The sequence below is a fragment of the Lynx rufus genome, unplaced genomic scaffold (genome assembly GCF_022079265.1).
Source record: "Lynx rufus isolate CCGP_SWC_20201006 ecotype Redwood Valley unplaced genomic scaffold, mLynRuf1.p SCAF_7, whole genome shotgun sequence".
Classification (NCBI taxonomy): Eukaryota; Metazoa; Chordata; class Mammalia; order Carnivora; family Felidae; genus Lynx; species Lynx rufus.
Window position 1 is genome coordinate 14,298,322 of NW_025814889.1, and position 19,619 is coordinate 14,317,940.

The 19,619-nt window shown below is 39.6% G+C and overlaps 1 protein-coding gene across 1 annotated transcript in view; it reads right to left on the reverse strand.

Moving 5' to 3' along the window:
• Window positions 1-19,619, reverse strand: part of ITGA8 (integrin subunit alpha 8) — a 187,140-nt gene that overhangs the window by 40,786 nt on the left and 126,735 nt on the right. Inside the window, exons 21-23 of the mRNA XM_047067331.1 lie at window positions 16,328-16,420; window positions 11,759-11,838; window positions 6,191-6,271 (exon numbers count right to left, since the gene is read on the reverse strand). Coding sequence (XP_046923287.1) covers window positions 6,191-6,271; window positions 11,759-11,838; window positions 16,328-16,420 — 254 coding nt within the window. The remainder of the gene's footprint in view (window positions 1-6,190; window positions 6,272-11,758; window positions 11,839-16,327; window positions 16,421-19,619) is intronic.

The window sequence follows — 19,619 nt, forward strand, 5'->3', positions numbered from 1 at the left end:
TAAGAATAAATACAGTTATTTTACACACTGTGCCACCTTGGACTGAGTTATGTCTTATGGAATAAAAATAGATCCCAATTTAAAATTTGTTTTGGAATTTAAAAAGTTTCAATTTATTTTTGGCTAGCAAAACAAAGAAAAACTAAGCTTAATGAAGTAGACAACATTTCATGTATTCTAAGGTATAAATGTTAAAAATATGTCAAAATAAGATAGTACAAAAATGCTTATTTCTTCTCTGATTTTCTTTAGTGATTTTCTCAGACAGGGGAGTTAAATAAGAAATGCACAAAAATGAAACATCTGGATTAGCTCCAATTATCTATAAATCAAACTCACTTCCTGTGAGTCAACTCATGAATTGAGGAAGAAATCACAAAGGAAATTACAAACGCTGTGACTGAAAACCCAACATATTCACATTTTGGTATGTGCTCCAGCAATTCTTAGAGGAAAATTTACAGCACTAAATGCTTATGTAAGAAAAGAAGAGAGGTCTCCAGTCAATGATTTAATTTCTACATAGAGGAACCAGAAAAAAAGAGAAAATTGAACCCAAAGTGAGCAGAAGGAAGGAAGTAATAATAACAAAAGCAAGGGCCAATGGAATAGAAAACAAACAAACAAACAAATTAAAAAGAGAGGGTAAAAAAAAACGAAAGAAAAAATATGAAACCAAAATGAAACCAAAAATCTGGCTCTTTGGAAAGGTCTTTAAACTCTCGTTAGAGTGACTGGCGGCAGGGGGGGCAGCGGGGGAGTAAAAGATACAAATTGCCAATATGGGGAATGATGAGGTCCTACATACATTAAAGGGCAAATGAGAGATTATCATGAGCCATGCATGTAACAACTTAGCTGAAACAGACAACTTCCTTGAAAGACAAACCGAATGTTTCCCCTTAAGATCAAGGTAGGATCTAAAAACAAGGCAGAGATGTCTTTTTGCACCATGTCTATTTGATCCTGCCTTGATACTCCTGGACTGTGCAGTATGAGAAGAAAAAGAAATAAAAGGCATAACTACATAGTAAACAACTTAACCTTTCCCCCAAACTGGTCTGGCCTTTGGCCTCAGCTTCTGAGAGGTAAAATCTAAGCTCTAGAAATTTTATGCCTGAGAGGAAGAAGTATCTTTGTTTTCTTGGGGGTCTTGGGTCCCACTGGATATTCTAACTATGATTTAGAGTGAGAGTTGCCCACATCAGAAAGACCAACAGTGTGATTCAGGGTGGGAGCTTGATCACATCATATCAGACAACCTGGAGACTGAGATCAATTAAGCGGTCAATGAATCGGTCATGCCTATGTAGGCAATAAAAACTGTGATTGGGGATCACAGTTGGATCCTGGGTTGGGGATACTCCATATATACTATTATATACGAGGAAATTAACATGTGCTGACTCCATGGAGGATAACAACAGAAGCCTTGTGTCTGGTGGTACTGTCCCCAGGCTCCAACTTATACACGTCTTCCCTTGGCTAATTTTAATTTTTATCTTTTCCCTGTAATGAACTGAGCCCATGAGTATAAGAGCTTTCAGTGAGTTCTGTGAGTTCTTCTATGTGGATTACCAAACCTGAGGGGGGTTTGGGGAACCACTCAAATCTGCAATTGGTGTCAGACGTAAGGGTAATCTCTTGGGGCACCTGTGTGGCTCAGTCGGTTGAGCGCCGACTTCGGCTCAGGTCGTGATCTCACAGTTCGTGGGTTCGAGCCCTGCGTCGGGCTCTGTGCTGACAGCTCAGAGCCTGGAGCCTGCTTCAGATTCTGTGTCTCCCTCTCTGCCCCTCCCCCACTTGCACTTAGTCTCTCTCTCTCTCTCTCTCTCAAAAATAAACATTAAAAAAATTTTTTTTAAAAGAAGTAAGGGTAATCTCTTGTGGGTACTATTCCCTTGAACTTTGGAGTTGGCTAAACTTTTGCACATACAGATGAGATTAGTCAGGATAAAAAATAAAACTTTGTATTCACAGATGACATAGGAATGTTATAGAAAATTCTAGGAAATCAACAAACAATAAAGCTACTAGAATTTGTAAGTGACTTTATGAGATCTCAGGATACATTGCTTGCATTTCAAGACTTATTATACATGTAGATCAATGGAACAGAATGGGAGGTCTGGAAACAGCTTCACAGATAGACAAAGGTGTCAAGCAATTCAATGGGGGAAGGATGGTCTGACAACCAATAGCATAGCAACAATTGGATATTCTTATACCAAAGTGAGCCTTGGACCTTACCTCAGATCAGATTAAAAAATAATTTAATCATAGACCAAAATGTAAAATTGCAAAACTTGTAGAAGAAAACAATAGAAAATCCTGCGACTCTGCAGAAAGCAAAGATTTTTTTTTTTTACAAAGGACAAAAAGAGTGCAAACTATAAAATATTTAAAGTCGAATTTCATACAACTAAAAATTTTTGCTTTTTGAACATAACTGTTAAGAAAATAACAAGCCAAACCATAAACTGAAAGAATATTTCAGTAAGAAAATATTTGCAGGACACATATCTGATAGATGATTTTGCATCCAGAATATATAAGGAACTTTTACAGCTTGATAATAAGATAGACAATAATAAATGGGCAAAATTTTATTTATTTTTAAAAATTATTATTTTTTAAATTATAAGGTTGGTTTTCTTAATGTTTATTTATTTATAAATTTATATTTATTTTGAGAGAGCGAGAATGTGACTGGGGGAAGGGACAGAGAGTGGGGGAGAGAGAGAGAGAATCCCAAGCAGGCTCTGTGTTGCCAGAGAGCCTGTGAGATCATGACCTGAGCCAAAATCAAGAGCCACATGCTCAACTGACTGAATCACCCAGGCACCCCGGGCAGAATCGTAAAAGGCACTTCAAAGAGAACCCTAATGGCAAATGAGTTGTGAACAGATGCTCAATATCACCAGTCATTAGAAAATGCTAATTAAAACTCCATGAGATTCTTCTCACATACTTATTACAATGGATAAAAATGAACAACAACAAAAACCAAACCTCAAGCACATGCCTACAATCCCACGGCACAGCTGGAACTCTCATCTGCCGGGGGTGGGGGGGGCGGGGGGGGTGGGAACGTCAAATGAAAATGGCACAGCCACTTTGAAACACAGGTTGGCAGTTTCTTGTAAAGTTAACCATACCTTTGCCATACAACTCCACTCCATTTGTGAAAACAAATACCCCAACAAAGACCTATATGTGAATGCCTCTAGCAGGCTTATTATTTATAGCCCCAAACTTGGAAACAACCCAAATGTTCACCAACCTGTGGATGGATGAACATTTCACGGGACTTCTGTATAGTGGAATACTTCTCAGCAATAAAAAGAAACAGACCACTGATACATGTACGAACATGGGTGTTTTTTTCAAATGCATTATGCTAAGTGAAAGAAGCCAGATTCAAAAGGCTACATTCTGTAGGAGTAGATTTATATTATTTTTCTGGAAAGACAGTGACAGAAGATAGATCAAGGTTTCCAGAGCCTGGGAGTGAGGGCTGGGTCAACTACAAAGGTGCATGAGAAGCTATGTGGGGTGACAGAACTGTTTTACATTGAACGTCCTTGTGGTGTCTTAACGCTTCAAACTGAACATCTAAAAAAAAAAGGGTGAGTTTTACTTTATATAATTTATACCTCAATAAACCTGACTTAAAAAAAGATGAACCCCATAAACTGAAAAGATATTTGCAACCTCCGTAGCGGATAAAGGATTAGTGTCTCAACTCTAGAATAGGAAAGAGGGGCGCCTGGTGGCTCAGTTGGTTAAGCATCTGATTTCAGGTCAGGTCGTAATATCACAGCTTGTGAGTCTGAGCCCTGCATCAGCTCAGAGCCTGCTTCGGGCTCGGAGCCTGTCGGCACAGAGCCCGCTTCGGATCTTCTGTCCCCTTCTCGCTCTCTGCAACTCCACCGCTCACGTTCTCTGTCTCTCAAAAATAAATGAATATTAAAAATAAAAATTAAAAAAAATAGAAAAGAGTTCCTATGAATATGAAAAAAAGTCTCTTAGTAGAAATGTGTCTTTAAAAATGAACAGAAATTACCCAATTTGGGAAGAATGGAGTCAGCAAATGCATGAAAAAGCTACTTGGTCTCATTTAGGAACCGGGGAACAGCAAATTGAACCTTCAGTTAGATAGTATTTCTTATCCATCAAAATGAAAAACTCGACCATTCTGTGAGTTTAGTTAACAAAGTGGAGAGTTCTTTGAATGATAACGTGATATAATTATTTTGAAAAAGTTTGGTACTATTTTAAAAAATTTTTTTAAATGTTTATTTATTTTTGACAGAGAGAGAGAGACAGATCATGGGGGGGAGGGGCAGAGAGAGAGGGAGACACAGAATCCGAAGCAGGCTCCAGGCTCTGAGCCGTCAGCACAGAGCCCGACGCCGGGCTCGAACTCACAGACCGCAAGATCATGACCTGAGCCGAATTTGGACGCTCGACCGACTGAGCCACCCAGGCGCCCCAAGTTTGGTACTATTTAGTAAAGTTAGTGTACATTGTCTGATCCTGAAATTCTACCTCTAAGCAGGTACCCTTCCCACCTTCTTCCACATGTGTACCATGAGGTATGCACAAGAAAGTCTGTAACAAAGGAAAAAGAAAAGCCCCAGTGTTCATCAAGAGTGGAATGGATGAGCAAGTATCGTGTTGCTTTACAATGTTAAACCCTACTGCAATTAAAATGAATGAACTATAGGCACCTTCCCTAGAGTGGGTGAATGTCAAAAACACTTATTTGAGGGGCGCCTGGGTGGCGCAGTCGGTTAAGCGTCTGACTTCAGCCAGGTCACGATCTCGCGGTCCGTGAGTTCGAGCCCCGCGTCGGGCTCTGGGCTGATGGCTCAGAGCCTGGAGCCTGTTTCCGGTTCTGTGTCTCCCTCTCTCTCTGCCCCTCCCCCATTCGTGCTCTGTCTCTCTCTGTCCCAAAAATAAATAAAAGTTGAAAAAAAAAAATTAAAAAAAAAAAAACACTCATTTGAATGAAAAAAATCACAGAAGCATAAACAAACAAGATTTTGCGTAGTAGCTAAGGTTCAAAGAACTCTCTCACAGGCTGCACGGCATGATCATTTATAAATATGCACCTGGAGGCAGGCTGCCTGTACTTCCATGGTACCTCCCTACTTCCTAGCTGGGTAGCCTTCAACCCCCAAATTCCCTCACCTGTACAGCAAGGATACTGGTCCACATTAAGAGGTGCCAATGGGTTGGGGTAGCACATGGAAGGATCAATCCATGTTAGGTATTATTCTTTTCTAATCCACTAAGTGGCACCTCACTGGTCCCAGGAGGACAGGCAGGGCCCCACCTCCCGACCTCCCCCACCCTCACAGAGGGCAGCCAGAGGCTGCAGTATCCTGGAGACAAGGGCTCTGAATGCAGTGGCCCTAGCTGCCAACATGGAGAAGTGGGAACCACTCAGGACTATGAAAAGGATAAGGGAACTGGGATTGCCGGAGCCCCAAAGACAGGCCCAGAATACCAAGTCCTAGATTGTCCTGAAGGAATAAGAATTACAATAAAATCAATGAGGTCCACATTTGTGTAAGGTAAGAACTCTATGCCCTCCATTTCTAATGTCTTTTCATCCCCCAGGCATGGATTTCCCAAGATAGTAGTTCTTCTAAGCCTTTTACTTGACCACTTTCCTCTCATCTCTCAACTGATTGCTTATTGGTACATTTTTCAAGGAATAGGACAAAAGGAAAAAGATATAAGACGGAGATCTCATCAACCCTCACATCTACGAGCTGGCCATTTGTTAAACTCAAGATGTGGTATGGTGAGGCTAGGTTTTCATTATATTTCCAGAATAATTTTTGGAGAAGTGAGACTCTCAGGGTATCACCTGTCTGTCTATTTTATCTGGCATCTTACCACTAGTTTTTATAGTCTGATTACTGAACTGTCAGTTTGGGGAGTAAAGTGATCTCTTGTTTTGATATCCTTCGAGTCAATTACCATACAGGGTTTACTCTAGTTTTTAATGGAAGGCTAATGAAGGGTAGAAAAGCATGAAATTTATAACCAGAGTGAATTGTGATTGCTAATGCATTAGGAAAATTCCATATAGTTTTTCCTAGTGTTTTTCATAACTCTCACATACAGGAAGCCATTATTATAGTATAACTACTACAATATCTTGATTATTACTTACCCTCTTATTTCTACTTGAGCTACAGCAGTGATGTTGATTTGCAGGCTCACAAAATTGCTGTCTGGGTTGTCCTTGTTGGAACTAAAACACAGCGACAATATGATTTCAGTATATTTTCTCAGCCATGTTACAACATATGATCATAAAAAACATTCCATATATAAAAAGAATAACAAACATTACTAATACAGTCATTCAGAAAACAATGGCGTATCCATTCTACGAAATCACAACCATCTGAAAGTGGAAATGCTAAGATTTTCTATGGGTAAAAATAATGTAACTTTCCATGAGGCGGCATCTTATCTGAAAACACAACAGACATCTAGGAAAGCTAATGCTTTTTTGTTTCAATGGCTAAACCAAAAAGGCAGTGAGCTGAATTCATTTTCCACCTTCTGCCTTGGACACATTCCTTAACTTCTCTGTGCATCATGTTTATTGCCCATCAAATGGGAAAGGACGGCACAGTGAACTCCTGATTCTCCATGCTAATAAAGAAGAGAACTGGCAAGAATAATCCAAGAGCACACATAATGGAAAAAGCGTTTGCATTTGGCTCTGGAATGCGTCATACCATACATTGTTTTGGCAGCAAATTTATCTTCCTTATGGTTTATTTCTGAAGTAATATTAAAATAAGCTCACTGGCTGACTAGGGTGGGGGGCAGGGACTGAATTGGAAGCATAGCCAATGACGATGGCAGGAAGAAGCAAGACCCCAGGAAGTCTGGCAGCTCAGACTGACGCAATTAGGAGAGGCCATCGATGCTTTCCAGGGCATCAAGAATCTCAAGATAGAAGGTGAATGTTTAATGATGTTTCTTAGAACAGTGGCAAAATTATTTTTAAGTCTGCTTTTTTTTTTCCTCTCAAGCAAATATAATCACGTATGAAATTTAGCTTTTGAAAAATACATGTGTTGGGGCACCTGGGTGGCTCAGTTGGTTATGCCCCCGGCTCAGGTCATGATCTCGCAGTTCTCAAGTTCGAGCCCCGCGTCAGGCCCTGTGCTGACAGCTCAGAGCCTGGAGCCTGCTTCAGATTCTGTGTCTCCTTCTGTCTCTGCTCCTTCCCCATTCGCATTCTGTCTCTCTCTCTCTCTCTCCAAAATAAATAATAAAAATATTTTAAAAATTAAAAAAAGATGCCCGTGTTAAGCGGGCAGTAAAGAAAATGAAACACGGTCTCATGAGAGGCTTGACCAGTAGCTGAGCTTTGAATGCAGATGTCATTTGCCTTTATTACTCTCTTGTGCTTTCACTGAAGTCACCCTCATATCCCCAAGATTATGCAGCTTTCAGCAAACAGATGTGGCCACACCACCACTGACAGGTCATGTTTATATCCAGGTCTCATTAAGAAGAGAAAGCGTCCGCTTTTCATCATCGACTTTCACACAGATTCAATGGATAATGCTTTAACACTGCAGGAGTGGTAATAGGGTATGTTCTGACTAGCTTTTGAAGCTTCCCAAATGTGGGAGCTGGAAAGGAGATGTAAAAGTCAGCTTTCAAAGGAGGAGGAGGAGACAGAATCATCCCCACAATGCTTTTGAAAAGTCTTGTCTGATTGTATATACTGATAAGGCCACTTAAACCACAAACACACATAAAAGATATAAACAGGCCAATGTCAGGCTCATTTCCTGCAATAGGGCATCACTACTAAGCTAGTGATGAGCCTAGGGGGACTTGTTCACCAAAGTTTGAACCCCAGTTTCCAGGCCACTTTATTATTATCACATCTGGGGAAAATCAGTTAACTAAAAAGGTTTTTGGGGTTTTTTTTAAAGGCAGAATTCTTAGTTACCAGCAAGAAGTCATTAAGTGTACTTGTTGTACATTGCATGGCTCTGAATGCATTATGGGAAACTCTTCAGTTTGGAAATTTAGGTCTCATTGTTGCACACGTTACCCAGACTTGGTTCTATTTTCTAGTTCACACTGCTTTGCAGCAGTGAATGTAAAAATGATGAAAAAAAAGTCGTTTCATTTAAGCGATCCTGTAACTTCATTGTGTTTTGTTTCCACGTGGTTTAAATGACACAATTGTCTTTACTCACAAAAAAAGCCAGCAGATGTCAAGCCCTGAAATCATCTTTGGACAGGAGTCTAACATGAAGCTTACGGAGGCTATTTTACCATGTAATGAAAGCAATGGCAGATGTGGAGACGAAACCTGGTTGGCTAATCAAAATCATCTTCTGTCACACAGCCTTGTCACGACACTAGGTACTGCCATCAGCCAGTGGTGTCAACAAAATCTCCCGGTAAGAAAGGCACCAGGCTTGATATACAACTTAGATGCTTCCTTGACCTCTTTTCCTGGAAGGAAACCTCCTTCACTAACACCACTGCTACATCCAAACAAGCAATCCATCACCGTCCGGGATGCTGAGCTATTTATACTGTCGGTGCTAATTCTGCATGGGAATAATGGATTTCCTCTCCACAACTACGCCCCATGTCATGCACCAAGGATAAACACGTTTTTCATTTATCACTCTGATGCTATTTTCCTTTTCTTTACTGTTCCCTCTTTTCTAACATTCCCTCTGTACTCTCTGTGGTCTTTGGAATGTTAGCAAATACAATACGATGTTCATTTCACCACTGCCGAGGAAGCAGTTTCACTGATATCACAAAAGACCTGTTTGTATGTGGGAACTGCTATCTGAGACCCGCTCTACACAGGGAGGAGAATGTTTACATGTCACATAGAGCTGCGGCATGAAGAGACCATTTAATGAAAACATTTGGTAACATGAAATATTTTAAGTTGATTAATACATAAAGCCCGTTTCTCTTTGGGTTCTGTTTGTGGAAAGGGGCATTAAAAGTGGGTAATGGCGATCAATATGGTCAAAAGCTTAAGAACTTAGATTTCAGAATATTTGGTTTAATTTACTTTTGTTTTTAACACATCTAAATTGAACGCACACCATCCATAAATATTTATTTATGCTTTTGGAGTCTGCCAACGAGGCATGGAGATAAATGCTCACTCGTGAATACTTCACTATTTGAGTGTTAAGTATTCTCAAACATTTTTATCTTGGAAATGTCTGTTTTTGGAATTTGATGCTTTATGTATGTTCCTGTAGCCTCTCTGGTTCTTCCTTCATTTCCACATTTTTATGTTTTTTTCAGAATAATGTTAAAAATAGTCATGAGTTTCTATAGCACGTAAGGATGGAATATCATCATGGTCCACTCTTTTAGATGAAGCGAGATGTTAGAAGTGTGACCGTTTCTATCTTCCATCAAATTTAGCACTTTGTTGCTAAATTCACTGGTTGGAGGATGATCTCCAGGATGGGTCTGGGGAAGGCATTTGGAATATCAGTTGTTGTCCTTTGTCCCCAGAGTGAACTACTAGTTTCATTTATTCTGTTATCTGTAGCTGCAATCAAAAGTAAGAAGGATGTGTCAAGGAATTTGCTTTGCATCTTTGTAACAGATTTTATTTCTAAATAAATGATTTCTATTTTGTGAGGATGTATCTTCATACCATTTGTGGGACTGACATCACAGACAGTAATGGTAAGAAACAGAAACTTTAAGCTGCTGTCTGGAGTGATGGTTCTCAGTATAGGGTGCCTTTACTTTTTTTTTCTGAAAAAGTTAAAAATATAAGCAAAAGATTCCCCAAGTAAAAATATTTAGGACTACCTAAACCTTTTGGAAAATATACATTTATGTAGACATAAAGAAGTGATTTAATATGCTTTTGGTAAAATGGTATTACAGAAATCATTGTGTCAGCGTCTCATCACTAATATGGGTAAAAATTTTTTAAATCTCTTAAGAATCAGCAGAAAATATTAAGTTAAATTTTTAAAAAGACTTAATTAAGGTCAGGAAAGGACGTAAGGTAGGTGAGAAAAACCTTCCTTCTTAGAAATCTATCACAAAATTTAGGGGATGTGGTTTGTGATACAGGTTGCAGATTTCTTTTTAATGTTTATTTATTTTTGAGAGACAGAGACAAGGAGCAGAGAGAGAGGGAGACACAGAATCTGAAGCAGACTCCAGGCTCTATGCTGTTAGCACAGAGCCCGACACGCGGCTCCAACTCACGAACCATGAGATCATGACCTGAGCCGAAGTTGGACACTTAACCGACTGAGCCACCCAGGCGTCCCGCAGGTTGCAGATTTTAAAAATCTGCTGTGTTCTTATACAGTTTATATATTTTATTTTATTACTATTTTTAATTTTTTTTAACGTTTTATTTATTGTTGAGAGACAAAGCATGAGCGGGGATGGGGCAGAGAGAGAGAGGGGGACACAGAATCCAAAACAGGCTCTAGGCTCTAAGCCCAACATGGGGTTGGAACCCACAAACGATGAGACCATGACCTAAGCCAAAGTCGGACGCTTAACTGACTGAGCCACCCAGGTGCCCCCAAGTTTATATATTAAAAAAAAAAAAAATAGAAACCTTTAATCCAAGTAGCTATTAAAAAGTAATCCATTGCACAAAATCATCACTCTCTAATCACTTCTTACAGGATAGAAGATAAGTGTAGAGATTTATCCATATTGCACACTAGTATTTGAGGACCAAATTGTAGATACTGACTTCAGAGTTGTGTTATAGAACAAGGGTTCACCCAGCTGAGTATGTGCTGTCGACATCAATGCTGTTTAAACTTTTTTTTTTTTTAATGTTGTTCAAACTTTTAAAATCGCAGACCACAGAAAATTATTGTATTTCACAGGGTGTCTTACTGTGCACATTTACATTTCTTTAATTGGATCATTTCATGAAGAAGACTGTGATATATTGTATTCCATTCACTTTCCTTTTCTTTTAATAGTGGCCTGGAGTCATTACATTTATCCCATCACTGGCTAATGGGTTTAAGTCCACACTTGGGCTTTTATGCACACTGCTACCTCCAAGTCTTTCCACTCATTAAATACTGTTTTTGGCCATGAAGGAACAAACAGAATAGACAGTGAAAAGATAAGTCACACTTGAGTCTCTGAAAAGTGTCAGTCTTAGAAAAAAGGGGCAGCTACCTATATGCTTTGTCTTACACTTACCAAAAAAGGCTCTGTCCTCTGAATCTCACCTGCTTCCTGCCATGGGGCTCACAGTGAAACCGTCAGAGACCCATTCATTCCTGACAAGTTAGATTTCAAGTTTGCAAACGCATAATCTATGCTTTCTTGCAGAGATTTTATTCTCAGGGATTTAATGACCCCCAGCTCAGAGCCTGGCAGAGATATTGTTGGGGTGTTGGTGAGGGTGGGAGAAAGGATGTAAATCAGAATCAGGAAAAATGGAGGTAAACCAGGGTGCGAGGGTACCCAGGACAAAATTTTACTAAAATAACTTGGCTTACAGAATGGATCTCTTTTCAAAAGCAAACAAACAAAAACCAAAAACAAACAAACAAAAACTTACAACACTGAAAAAAACCGACACAAAAAATGATCTGTGAAAAGTCTGGATTCTAATTTCAGGTTAAGGAGTTTGATTCGTGGCCATTCATCTCACTATGGATCTCTCTAATAGTGGATGCTGACCATGATTTTAGGCATTTAAAGATCTAACCTTCTGATTTGGAGATCGAAGTTAATGCTCATGTTTGTTTTCTCAAGACGTGGAACTGCAAATCGGAGGCCCAGAGAGTACTAAAAGAAAAAAAATCACAAGACACTAAGGTTATTACAGGGAGGGACCATATACACAGCATAAAAATCTTTCTAAATCATCCCTGCACTTCTCCCTCTCTCTCTCTGCCCCTGGTGGGATTCTCTCTCTGCCCCTCGCTCACTTGTGCCCTCTCTCTCTCAAAAAAATAAAAAAATAAAAATCATCCCTGCAAATCCCTATCTCATATTGCTGCCCTTTTCCCTGCTTCCATCCCGGGGGTTGCCTAGAGGAAGTCACGGAACTAAGACTGCAGAGGCCAGACATTCAAGTCCCTCTACATTGTGGTTCATTCTCTTCATTTAGTCCTGTACGAATTCTCCTGCCACCTTCCCATGTGCTAAATTAAAAACAACCTAAATATACAAGAGGCAATTGATTTGGAAAACTGTAATGCTTGTGTTTGATGCACATTTACGGCGTCATTGAAACTGACTGCGAATTGGGTCATTTGGTGGGACGCCTACGCACATACGTGGAAAATGCTTCTTATGGAACGATGACCGATAAAGACAAAGGTTACAAAGTTGTACATGCAGTGTGTTTCAGGTATTGTTTTAAAAGTTTGTTGGTGGAAAAATGACTGTACAGGAGTGAGGGTGTATTGTAAAAAAAAAAAAATATACCAGAATACTATGCTATGGTAATAATATTAAGGTTATGAGCATAGGGATTGTTTTTCTACCTTTCTTGATTTCCCGAAGTTTTAAACCTGCTCTTATTTTTTTAATCTGAGGACAGGTTTTTAAAACTTTGGGGAAAATTAGTCCAATGATAATATTAATAAGGAAGTAAAAATAAGAGCCAATAATTCTATCACTTACTCTCCTATGTACTGTGCTAAAGCCTTACATGCCTTGTCTCACATAATCATGACAACCACCGCATGAGGTGGGTACTCTGATTGGTGACATTTTACACTCTGAGCAGTAATCTGAGGATTAGGGAGATCAAGTGCCTTCCTCCAGGTGCACAGCAAATGAGCTGTAGAGCTGGAATTGAAATTCTCGCAAGCTGACTCTGGAACCTGCACTCAAGGCCACTACACCCTGAGACTCAGATCATTGATTAAAAACTCGTGTTAATATGAACCAGTAGTAATATGAACTAATAATAAATCATCATTCTAATCATAAATCGTCATCATTTCCCTAGCCCTTACTGAATGCGTTACAAGCCAGGCACTGCCCCATTGGCTTTATATATATCATGTCAGTGCACTGCTCCAAACTTTCCTAAATGTGGTGATTCTCCCATTTCAATGTGACTCGTCCAAGGAATCACAACTGATGAGCAGCAAAGCTGGGATTTAAACCCATGTGTATCTATTAAGCCTATGCATCCTTATGCCCCAGCCATGATGAATTCTTTTATGATATCAAATGTGCAATTTTTGGTCAGACCCCTGGGACTTTGCACATACACTCCCCCCTTCTTTGAAAACCTTAAAACTTTTCTGCTTTCTTCTACTTGAAGACATTCTACTCATGCTTCAAAGCTCAGGAGGAGAGATCCTCCTGCAACATACTATCTGATCCCACAGGCCCAGTCAGGCAGAAATTTTCTCTTTATTCCCCCATCTCCTTCTTTGCAACCTCCGATAGTGTTAATGTTGAGTTTCTTATTGAATGGGCGTTGTATATTTTCATCTTGATATTGTCAGACTCTAGCTTGGAACCAGGCATACAGAAGGGATGCACTACAACAGTTCCAGTGGTGGGGATCTTACTCTATTGGGATGAAGCCTGGCTAATGTCGGTCCTCATTACAGAACAATTCAGCCTGGGACAAAGATACAATAAAGATATGACAATTTCATATTGTAAGAGACACATGTGTTCTCAGCTAGAACCAAACACCAAATATCTGGGCGTTGATTCTAAAGGAACTTTGCTGAACCACCACTTACTCGTCTTCCTGCTTGAGAGATTTTCCAAGTTTTTATAAATCCTATTGGCACCTATTTTATATGACTATAGCTATTATATGAAAATGACATTACTACTTACAAGTCAGGAGTGATACTTCTGAATACTACCTTGAATGTTTTGTTAAATTAAAATAAAATGTCACTCGAAAACTTTTTTTTTTTTAAATATTGGGTGGGACTTAACTAAATGTTTCTGGTGATTTATGATGCTTTTTAATATTTAGGGCTGCTTTTATATTTGGAATTTTACTACGATCCACTGAGAGTATTTTTTTTTAAGTATGAAATGAAGAAGTAAATAAATCAAAGTGTTTTAAAAGAAAACAGAATGCAATAAAATTTGATGTGTTTAAGGGCATTAAAGGGTGAGATAAGAAAGCTATTAGGTTTCTTCCACTAGAGACCTCACAGATAAATGAATACAAACAATTTACCTCCTTGACTTCCAAAAATTATTTGCTGGTAAAATGGGCAGACATCATTTCACATAAACACATCCATGGTCAAGACCACACTGCATTTTTACCCTCCACTTTGAATGACACCAGTGGCCAGTTTTGCTCCAAGATTATTATTTGTTATTAATGATCTTGGATGATCTCTGGTTGAGATTGAACACTTGTAATACTGAAAAAGGAATGAGTGCCTGGTCATTTTTATAAATTTTTATGCAAATGCCACGGTTCCCATGTCAATCTGTTCCTCTTTAGTGTTAGGTATACCTCTTCTTCATGCTAACTTAGGTGATTGGATTTTTCTTGATAACCAGCAAAAGGATTTATTAGTTTCTGGACAAAAGGATTCTAATGGAAAATGTCCCAATTTCGCAGCTGAGAAATCCCATTCTGTCTTTCATGGCTTCGTTTAAAAATCTCATCTTGTCTGTTATTCATTAGTTTTTATCCAAATACTTTTCCCAATTTTGCAGACCAGACAGAACATGGACCTTGTGTGAGGTCCTGGTTCGAATCTTGGTTTCGTTGTTCATTATCTGTGTGATATGGGGAAATTTATTTGATATCTCTCAGTCTCAATCTCCTCATCTATAACATAGGAGAAATACTCAACTAATGGGATTGTTGGTTGTGAAAATTTAACGAGGTAACATAAAAAAAGTACTTAGTGATGCATTTATAACACAGAGAGCAATCACTATATGTTAGCTAATAAAAAACTGTTATAAAATTTTATCTTTCATTTAAATAGTTACTTCTTTTGGCCTAACAAGTGAATTTACCAGACTATAGCTTGGCACACTTTATAAATAACTGGGAGTTTAAATAAAGAGTGTAAAAAGTGTGTAAAAAAGCAAAAATATTATTTACTTTTAGAGTGTTAAAAAACAAAAATATTGTAGCAGAATACCCTAAAGTAAAAATTGGGAATAGGAATTACTTGATACTTTCAAATGCTCAAATAAATGTGAGAGATCTTGGGCTAAAAGGTTTATTTACTGCAGGACTTCTAAGCACCTTTAAAATGCGAATGTGCACCTAAATGTTCCAGAGGAGAATATGATACCCAGCAGTGACCACAGAACTCCCTTTTAAAGCCGTATCTCAAGGGATCAACACTCTTTGGAATATACTTTGGGAAGCTATTCTAATACAAACCTATGCAATTATGAATTTTTATGAAATTTTTTTCAAATAGGCCACTTCATTGATAATCATAAATATCTAATTTAAAACAGAGGAATACATATGTTTAGTTTATGAAACATTTAAATATTCAGTATTTGCAGGTTTCAGAATTTTTTTCTGATTTATGACTTCATAATAAGTATGTCCACTGGGATATTAATTACAACGAGTTACTATGTGTACTTAAATGGCAATTGCATAAAATTAACTTATTTTATTGTCCACAAGAAAACCCGAATGAGAAGTTCCTAAATCTGGAAACAAGGAAAGAAGAACAAAAACATGTCTTTATTCTTCCAAATTCACATTACAGATCATTATTAACTCTTTTTCTTGCTACAAACACATGTCGGTATTATTCTCAAGTTCAAATGCATGGAAAATATAGACCTGGCAAAGATGACTCAAAACCTAGATCATGGTAACATTTTTAATACGAAAATCCTGTGAATGATACCCATACGGGACGTATGTCAAAAATCCAAGTTTAATCACGTTTGCTAAAATCTTATGTTATTTCTTAAGTCATTTACGGAATACCAAGAAATAATTGAACTGCTGTGAGACTCAAAGAAACAAATATCCCAAGAAAAGATCTGTAGTAAAAAAGAAAAAAAAAAGTCTTCATAGATGTGTACCATCTAAAAGACATGTTAAGAGTAAAATCAAAAGAGAAAGCATATAAAAGTATCCATCTTTTCGTGTGTTTAACCTCAGGGTTCCCACCCTGTATAGGATATAATCCCCCCCCCCCCCCCCACCACCACCCTGGTCATTTCCTGCCTAATTTGTTTTCATCACCAGGTGCTAAACAACTGAGTGCCAGTGGGGGCGCTTTCCACGAGCTGTCTTTAAAATGCAATTAGAACTTAGGAAGGGCTTCTGGGTTTCTCTTACATTTGTTCCAGCCACCATAGGGTTGCCAAGGTCACACACCACCATCCGGCTTGTATTTTCCATCTTGTACTCACAGCTCAGTGGACGTAGCCCCTGCAGTGGGAAAGAACACCAGCATGGAGCTCGGGGTGGGGGTGGGGGGTGGCAAATAAGTTACATCCTGTCACAAAGGCAACTCGGTGTGGGCGGCAAGCTTCCCTTGATTTCAAACACCTGTGTGGGCCACCGTGCCCAGGAGTTCACGGGTGACCATTAACTCGGAAGAGAAGCTTGGGAGACAAAAAGATCAGAGTTTAATTTTAGAAGGAGGTTGGAGCGGTAAGCGCGATGTGTTTCACGGAGGAGCAAAATGCTTACCACGTGCAACAAGGAACGTTTTAGAAATTATTTGCACTATTGCTAATGTTAAATTTGGGCCAGGAGGATCACAGATGAGTAACCACCATGGAACAAATTTATTCTTGCCAAGATGAAATGGCGGCTATTAGCAGAGGGTATCGTATGCCTCGGTGAGCATGTGCAAGAGAACTGCTCTGAACACAGATTCCTACACACCATGATCCTAATTTTGAGGTGACACAACGATCTTTGTTCGTTCCTCTAAATACTCAAGAGGGGAAGAGAACGCTTTCGTGTTTCCCCAGTGCTTCCCGTCTCCCTTCTTCTCCTTATAGCCTGTTCTCATCAGAAAGTATAAAAACTCAAGTTTGAAGAGGCGTTTAGAGCTCTGTGCGGGACAAGTTCTCAAGGTTACAGCAAACGAAAGGGAGAAGTGAGGGAGCTTTGTCTTTGAACTTCTTCCCTCTGCGTCAGGTCTCTCTCGTGTCTTGATGCTACTCCCAGCTGCCTCGAAATCCACACCTTGCTGTCCACCCTTAGTCCCTTTCCATTTTTCAAAACCTGATGTCCCTGTGGCCCTGCTCCACCTCCGGTGATAGCTACAAACGTTCACCCCTTATTTCCCTCTAACTTACGAAGTGCCACTAACATGACCCATCATCCTCATACCAAGAGATAAGCTGACAACAGGAGGACCTTCAAAAGGAGCAACCTTTTGGGAATTTCCGCCCCAGGAGAGGTCCGTGGAAGGAAGAGCGTTCTGAATATGAGGACCGTCTGTCCATCTGTCAGCTCTGCTGAAATTTCATTTAAGGAAGTAATGTGAATTCTCATGTAAAAGTTTCAGAAATCACCCTCTATCCCATTCTTCCCACTTCATTGAGAAAAACCAAGATCCAACACCAAAACAATGAGAAGCTAGACAAACAACCAGACATCAAGGTGAAAAATTTTGTTAATTTTGCTTCGAGAAAATTAACCTCAGGGGGACAGGGGTTTTTGTATCTCTTTTATTCCCAGTGCCTGGAGCCGTGTTGGGCACAGAGCAGTAAATGGTGTCAGAAGACTGCAGAAGCGGATCACACGCTTTGCTAATACGGGGCTGAAATGAATGGAAACACAACTAACTATAAAATCCTCCCTCCTGGGGGTGCCTGGGGGGCTCAGTTAGTTAAGCGTCTGACTTCAAGCTCAGGTCATGATCTTGTAGTCTATGAGTTGGAGCCCCACGTCCAGCTCTGTGCTGACAGCTCAGAGCCTGGAGCCTGCTACAGATTCTGTGTCTCCCTCTCTTTCTGTCCCCTGCTCACACTCTCTCTCAAAAATAAATTAAAAACCACACACACACACACACACACACACACACACACACACACACACACACATCCTCCCTCCTGCAGTCAACCAGGTAGGAACACCCACTGAAAATCTGTTCAGAATGATCAGAAAGGAGCAACTGACTGATATCTGGAGGCACCTTAATATATGCTCTCTCTAAATAACTTGCATGACACATTAGTATCTAGGCAGCTAAGAAATATATTTTCAAAAAGCTGGTAATGCTCTCTCCTCTGAAAGATAGCATTAGCATGTATTTAAATTCTTTTTTTTAACTTTTTTTTAACGTTTATTTATTTTTGAGACAGAGAGAGACAGAGCATGAACAAGGGAGGAGCAGAGAGAGAGGGAGACACAGAATCTGAAACAGGCTTCAGCCTCTGAGCTGTCAGCACAGAGCCTGACGCGGGGCTTGAACTCATGGACCGTGAGATCATGACCTGAGCCAAAGTCGGACGCTTAATCGACCAAGCCACCCAGGCACCCCTTTAAATTCTTAAGGATCTATAACTAACCCTAATTGTACAGAGATGTTTGTGTTCAAATTATTAAGTCAATCCTGAAAACAGAAAAAAAGAACCCAGCAAAAACGTTTTTTAAAATGTCCACGAGCCCTTTGAATATATAATTCAAAGTTAGTTTCTATAGTAAATATTTTTATCTTATCTAAAGGTTAAAAGTTATATGTACATTTTCCCCAGCTTTCTAGAAATAGCTTTTTCACATCAATCAAAGATCTTTTCTTTCCCCAGTCCCTCCCACCCTTTTTCTTTTTTTAACCTTTACTTCCTTTCTCTGAGTGAGAGGAACAATGATTGTTTTTCTAGATATTTCTAGATTATTTTCCTTAGCTGTTCCAGGGACACTCTTGCTGTAATCCATTTATAGCTCTTAACACATTATTCATTCACTAAAAATATGTACTGTGTACCTGCTATTTACCAGGAACTGATAAAAACTCCTCGTCCTCACCGCATTTCCAATTACTGTAACAACCGTAATAAGTAATCACAAGCATTGTGAAAAGCAATGGAAACATAATCACTGCAGTTTCAGTTTTACGATAGGAGAGATTCATAGTGATAGAGAAGGTTATGCACTTAGATGTAAGTAGCAGATTGAAGGCTGCTGGGGGGCAGTGCAGACCGATGGTTAAGAGCACGGGATTGGACCCACCAGTGAAGTGTATGCTAGGCAACAGCTGTGTTAGGCATGTTAGTAAATCTCTCCTCCTCTGTAAGTGGGGGATACCGATAGCCTTGCTGTTTTGCTACAAGTCCGCTACGAAGATTAAGTAAATTAAACCCATATAAGATCTCAGAGCAGTGCCCAGCCCGATTCTTCAATACACGTTTGCAGCCTCAATCATGACCGAGCTGAGACTTGAAGGATAAAGAGAAAGAAGTGAGCTGGATAAAGGGGAGGAGGGAGTGGAGTTGGTGCGTCCGAGAGAATGAGCAGCAGCCACAAACTCTTGTGGCAACAGAGCACACGTGTACTCCAGGAACTGGAAAGAAATTCAGTCCTGCTGGCATGTAGGGTGCGGGGGGAGGGAAAGGATCCAAGCCCAGGGACGAGAGGCTAAAGAGGTGAACAGGGGTGACAGAAGCAAGGG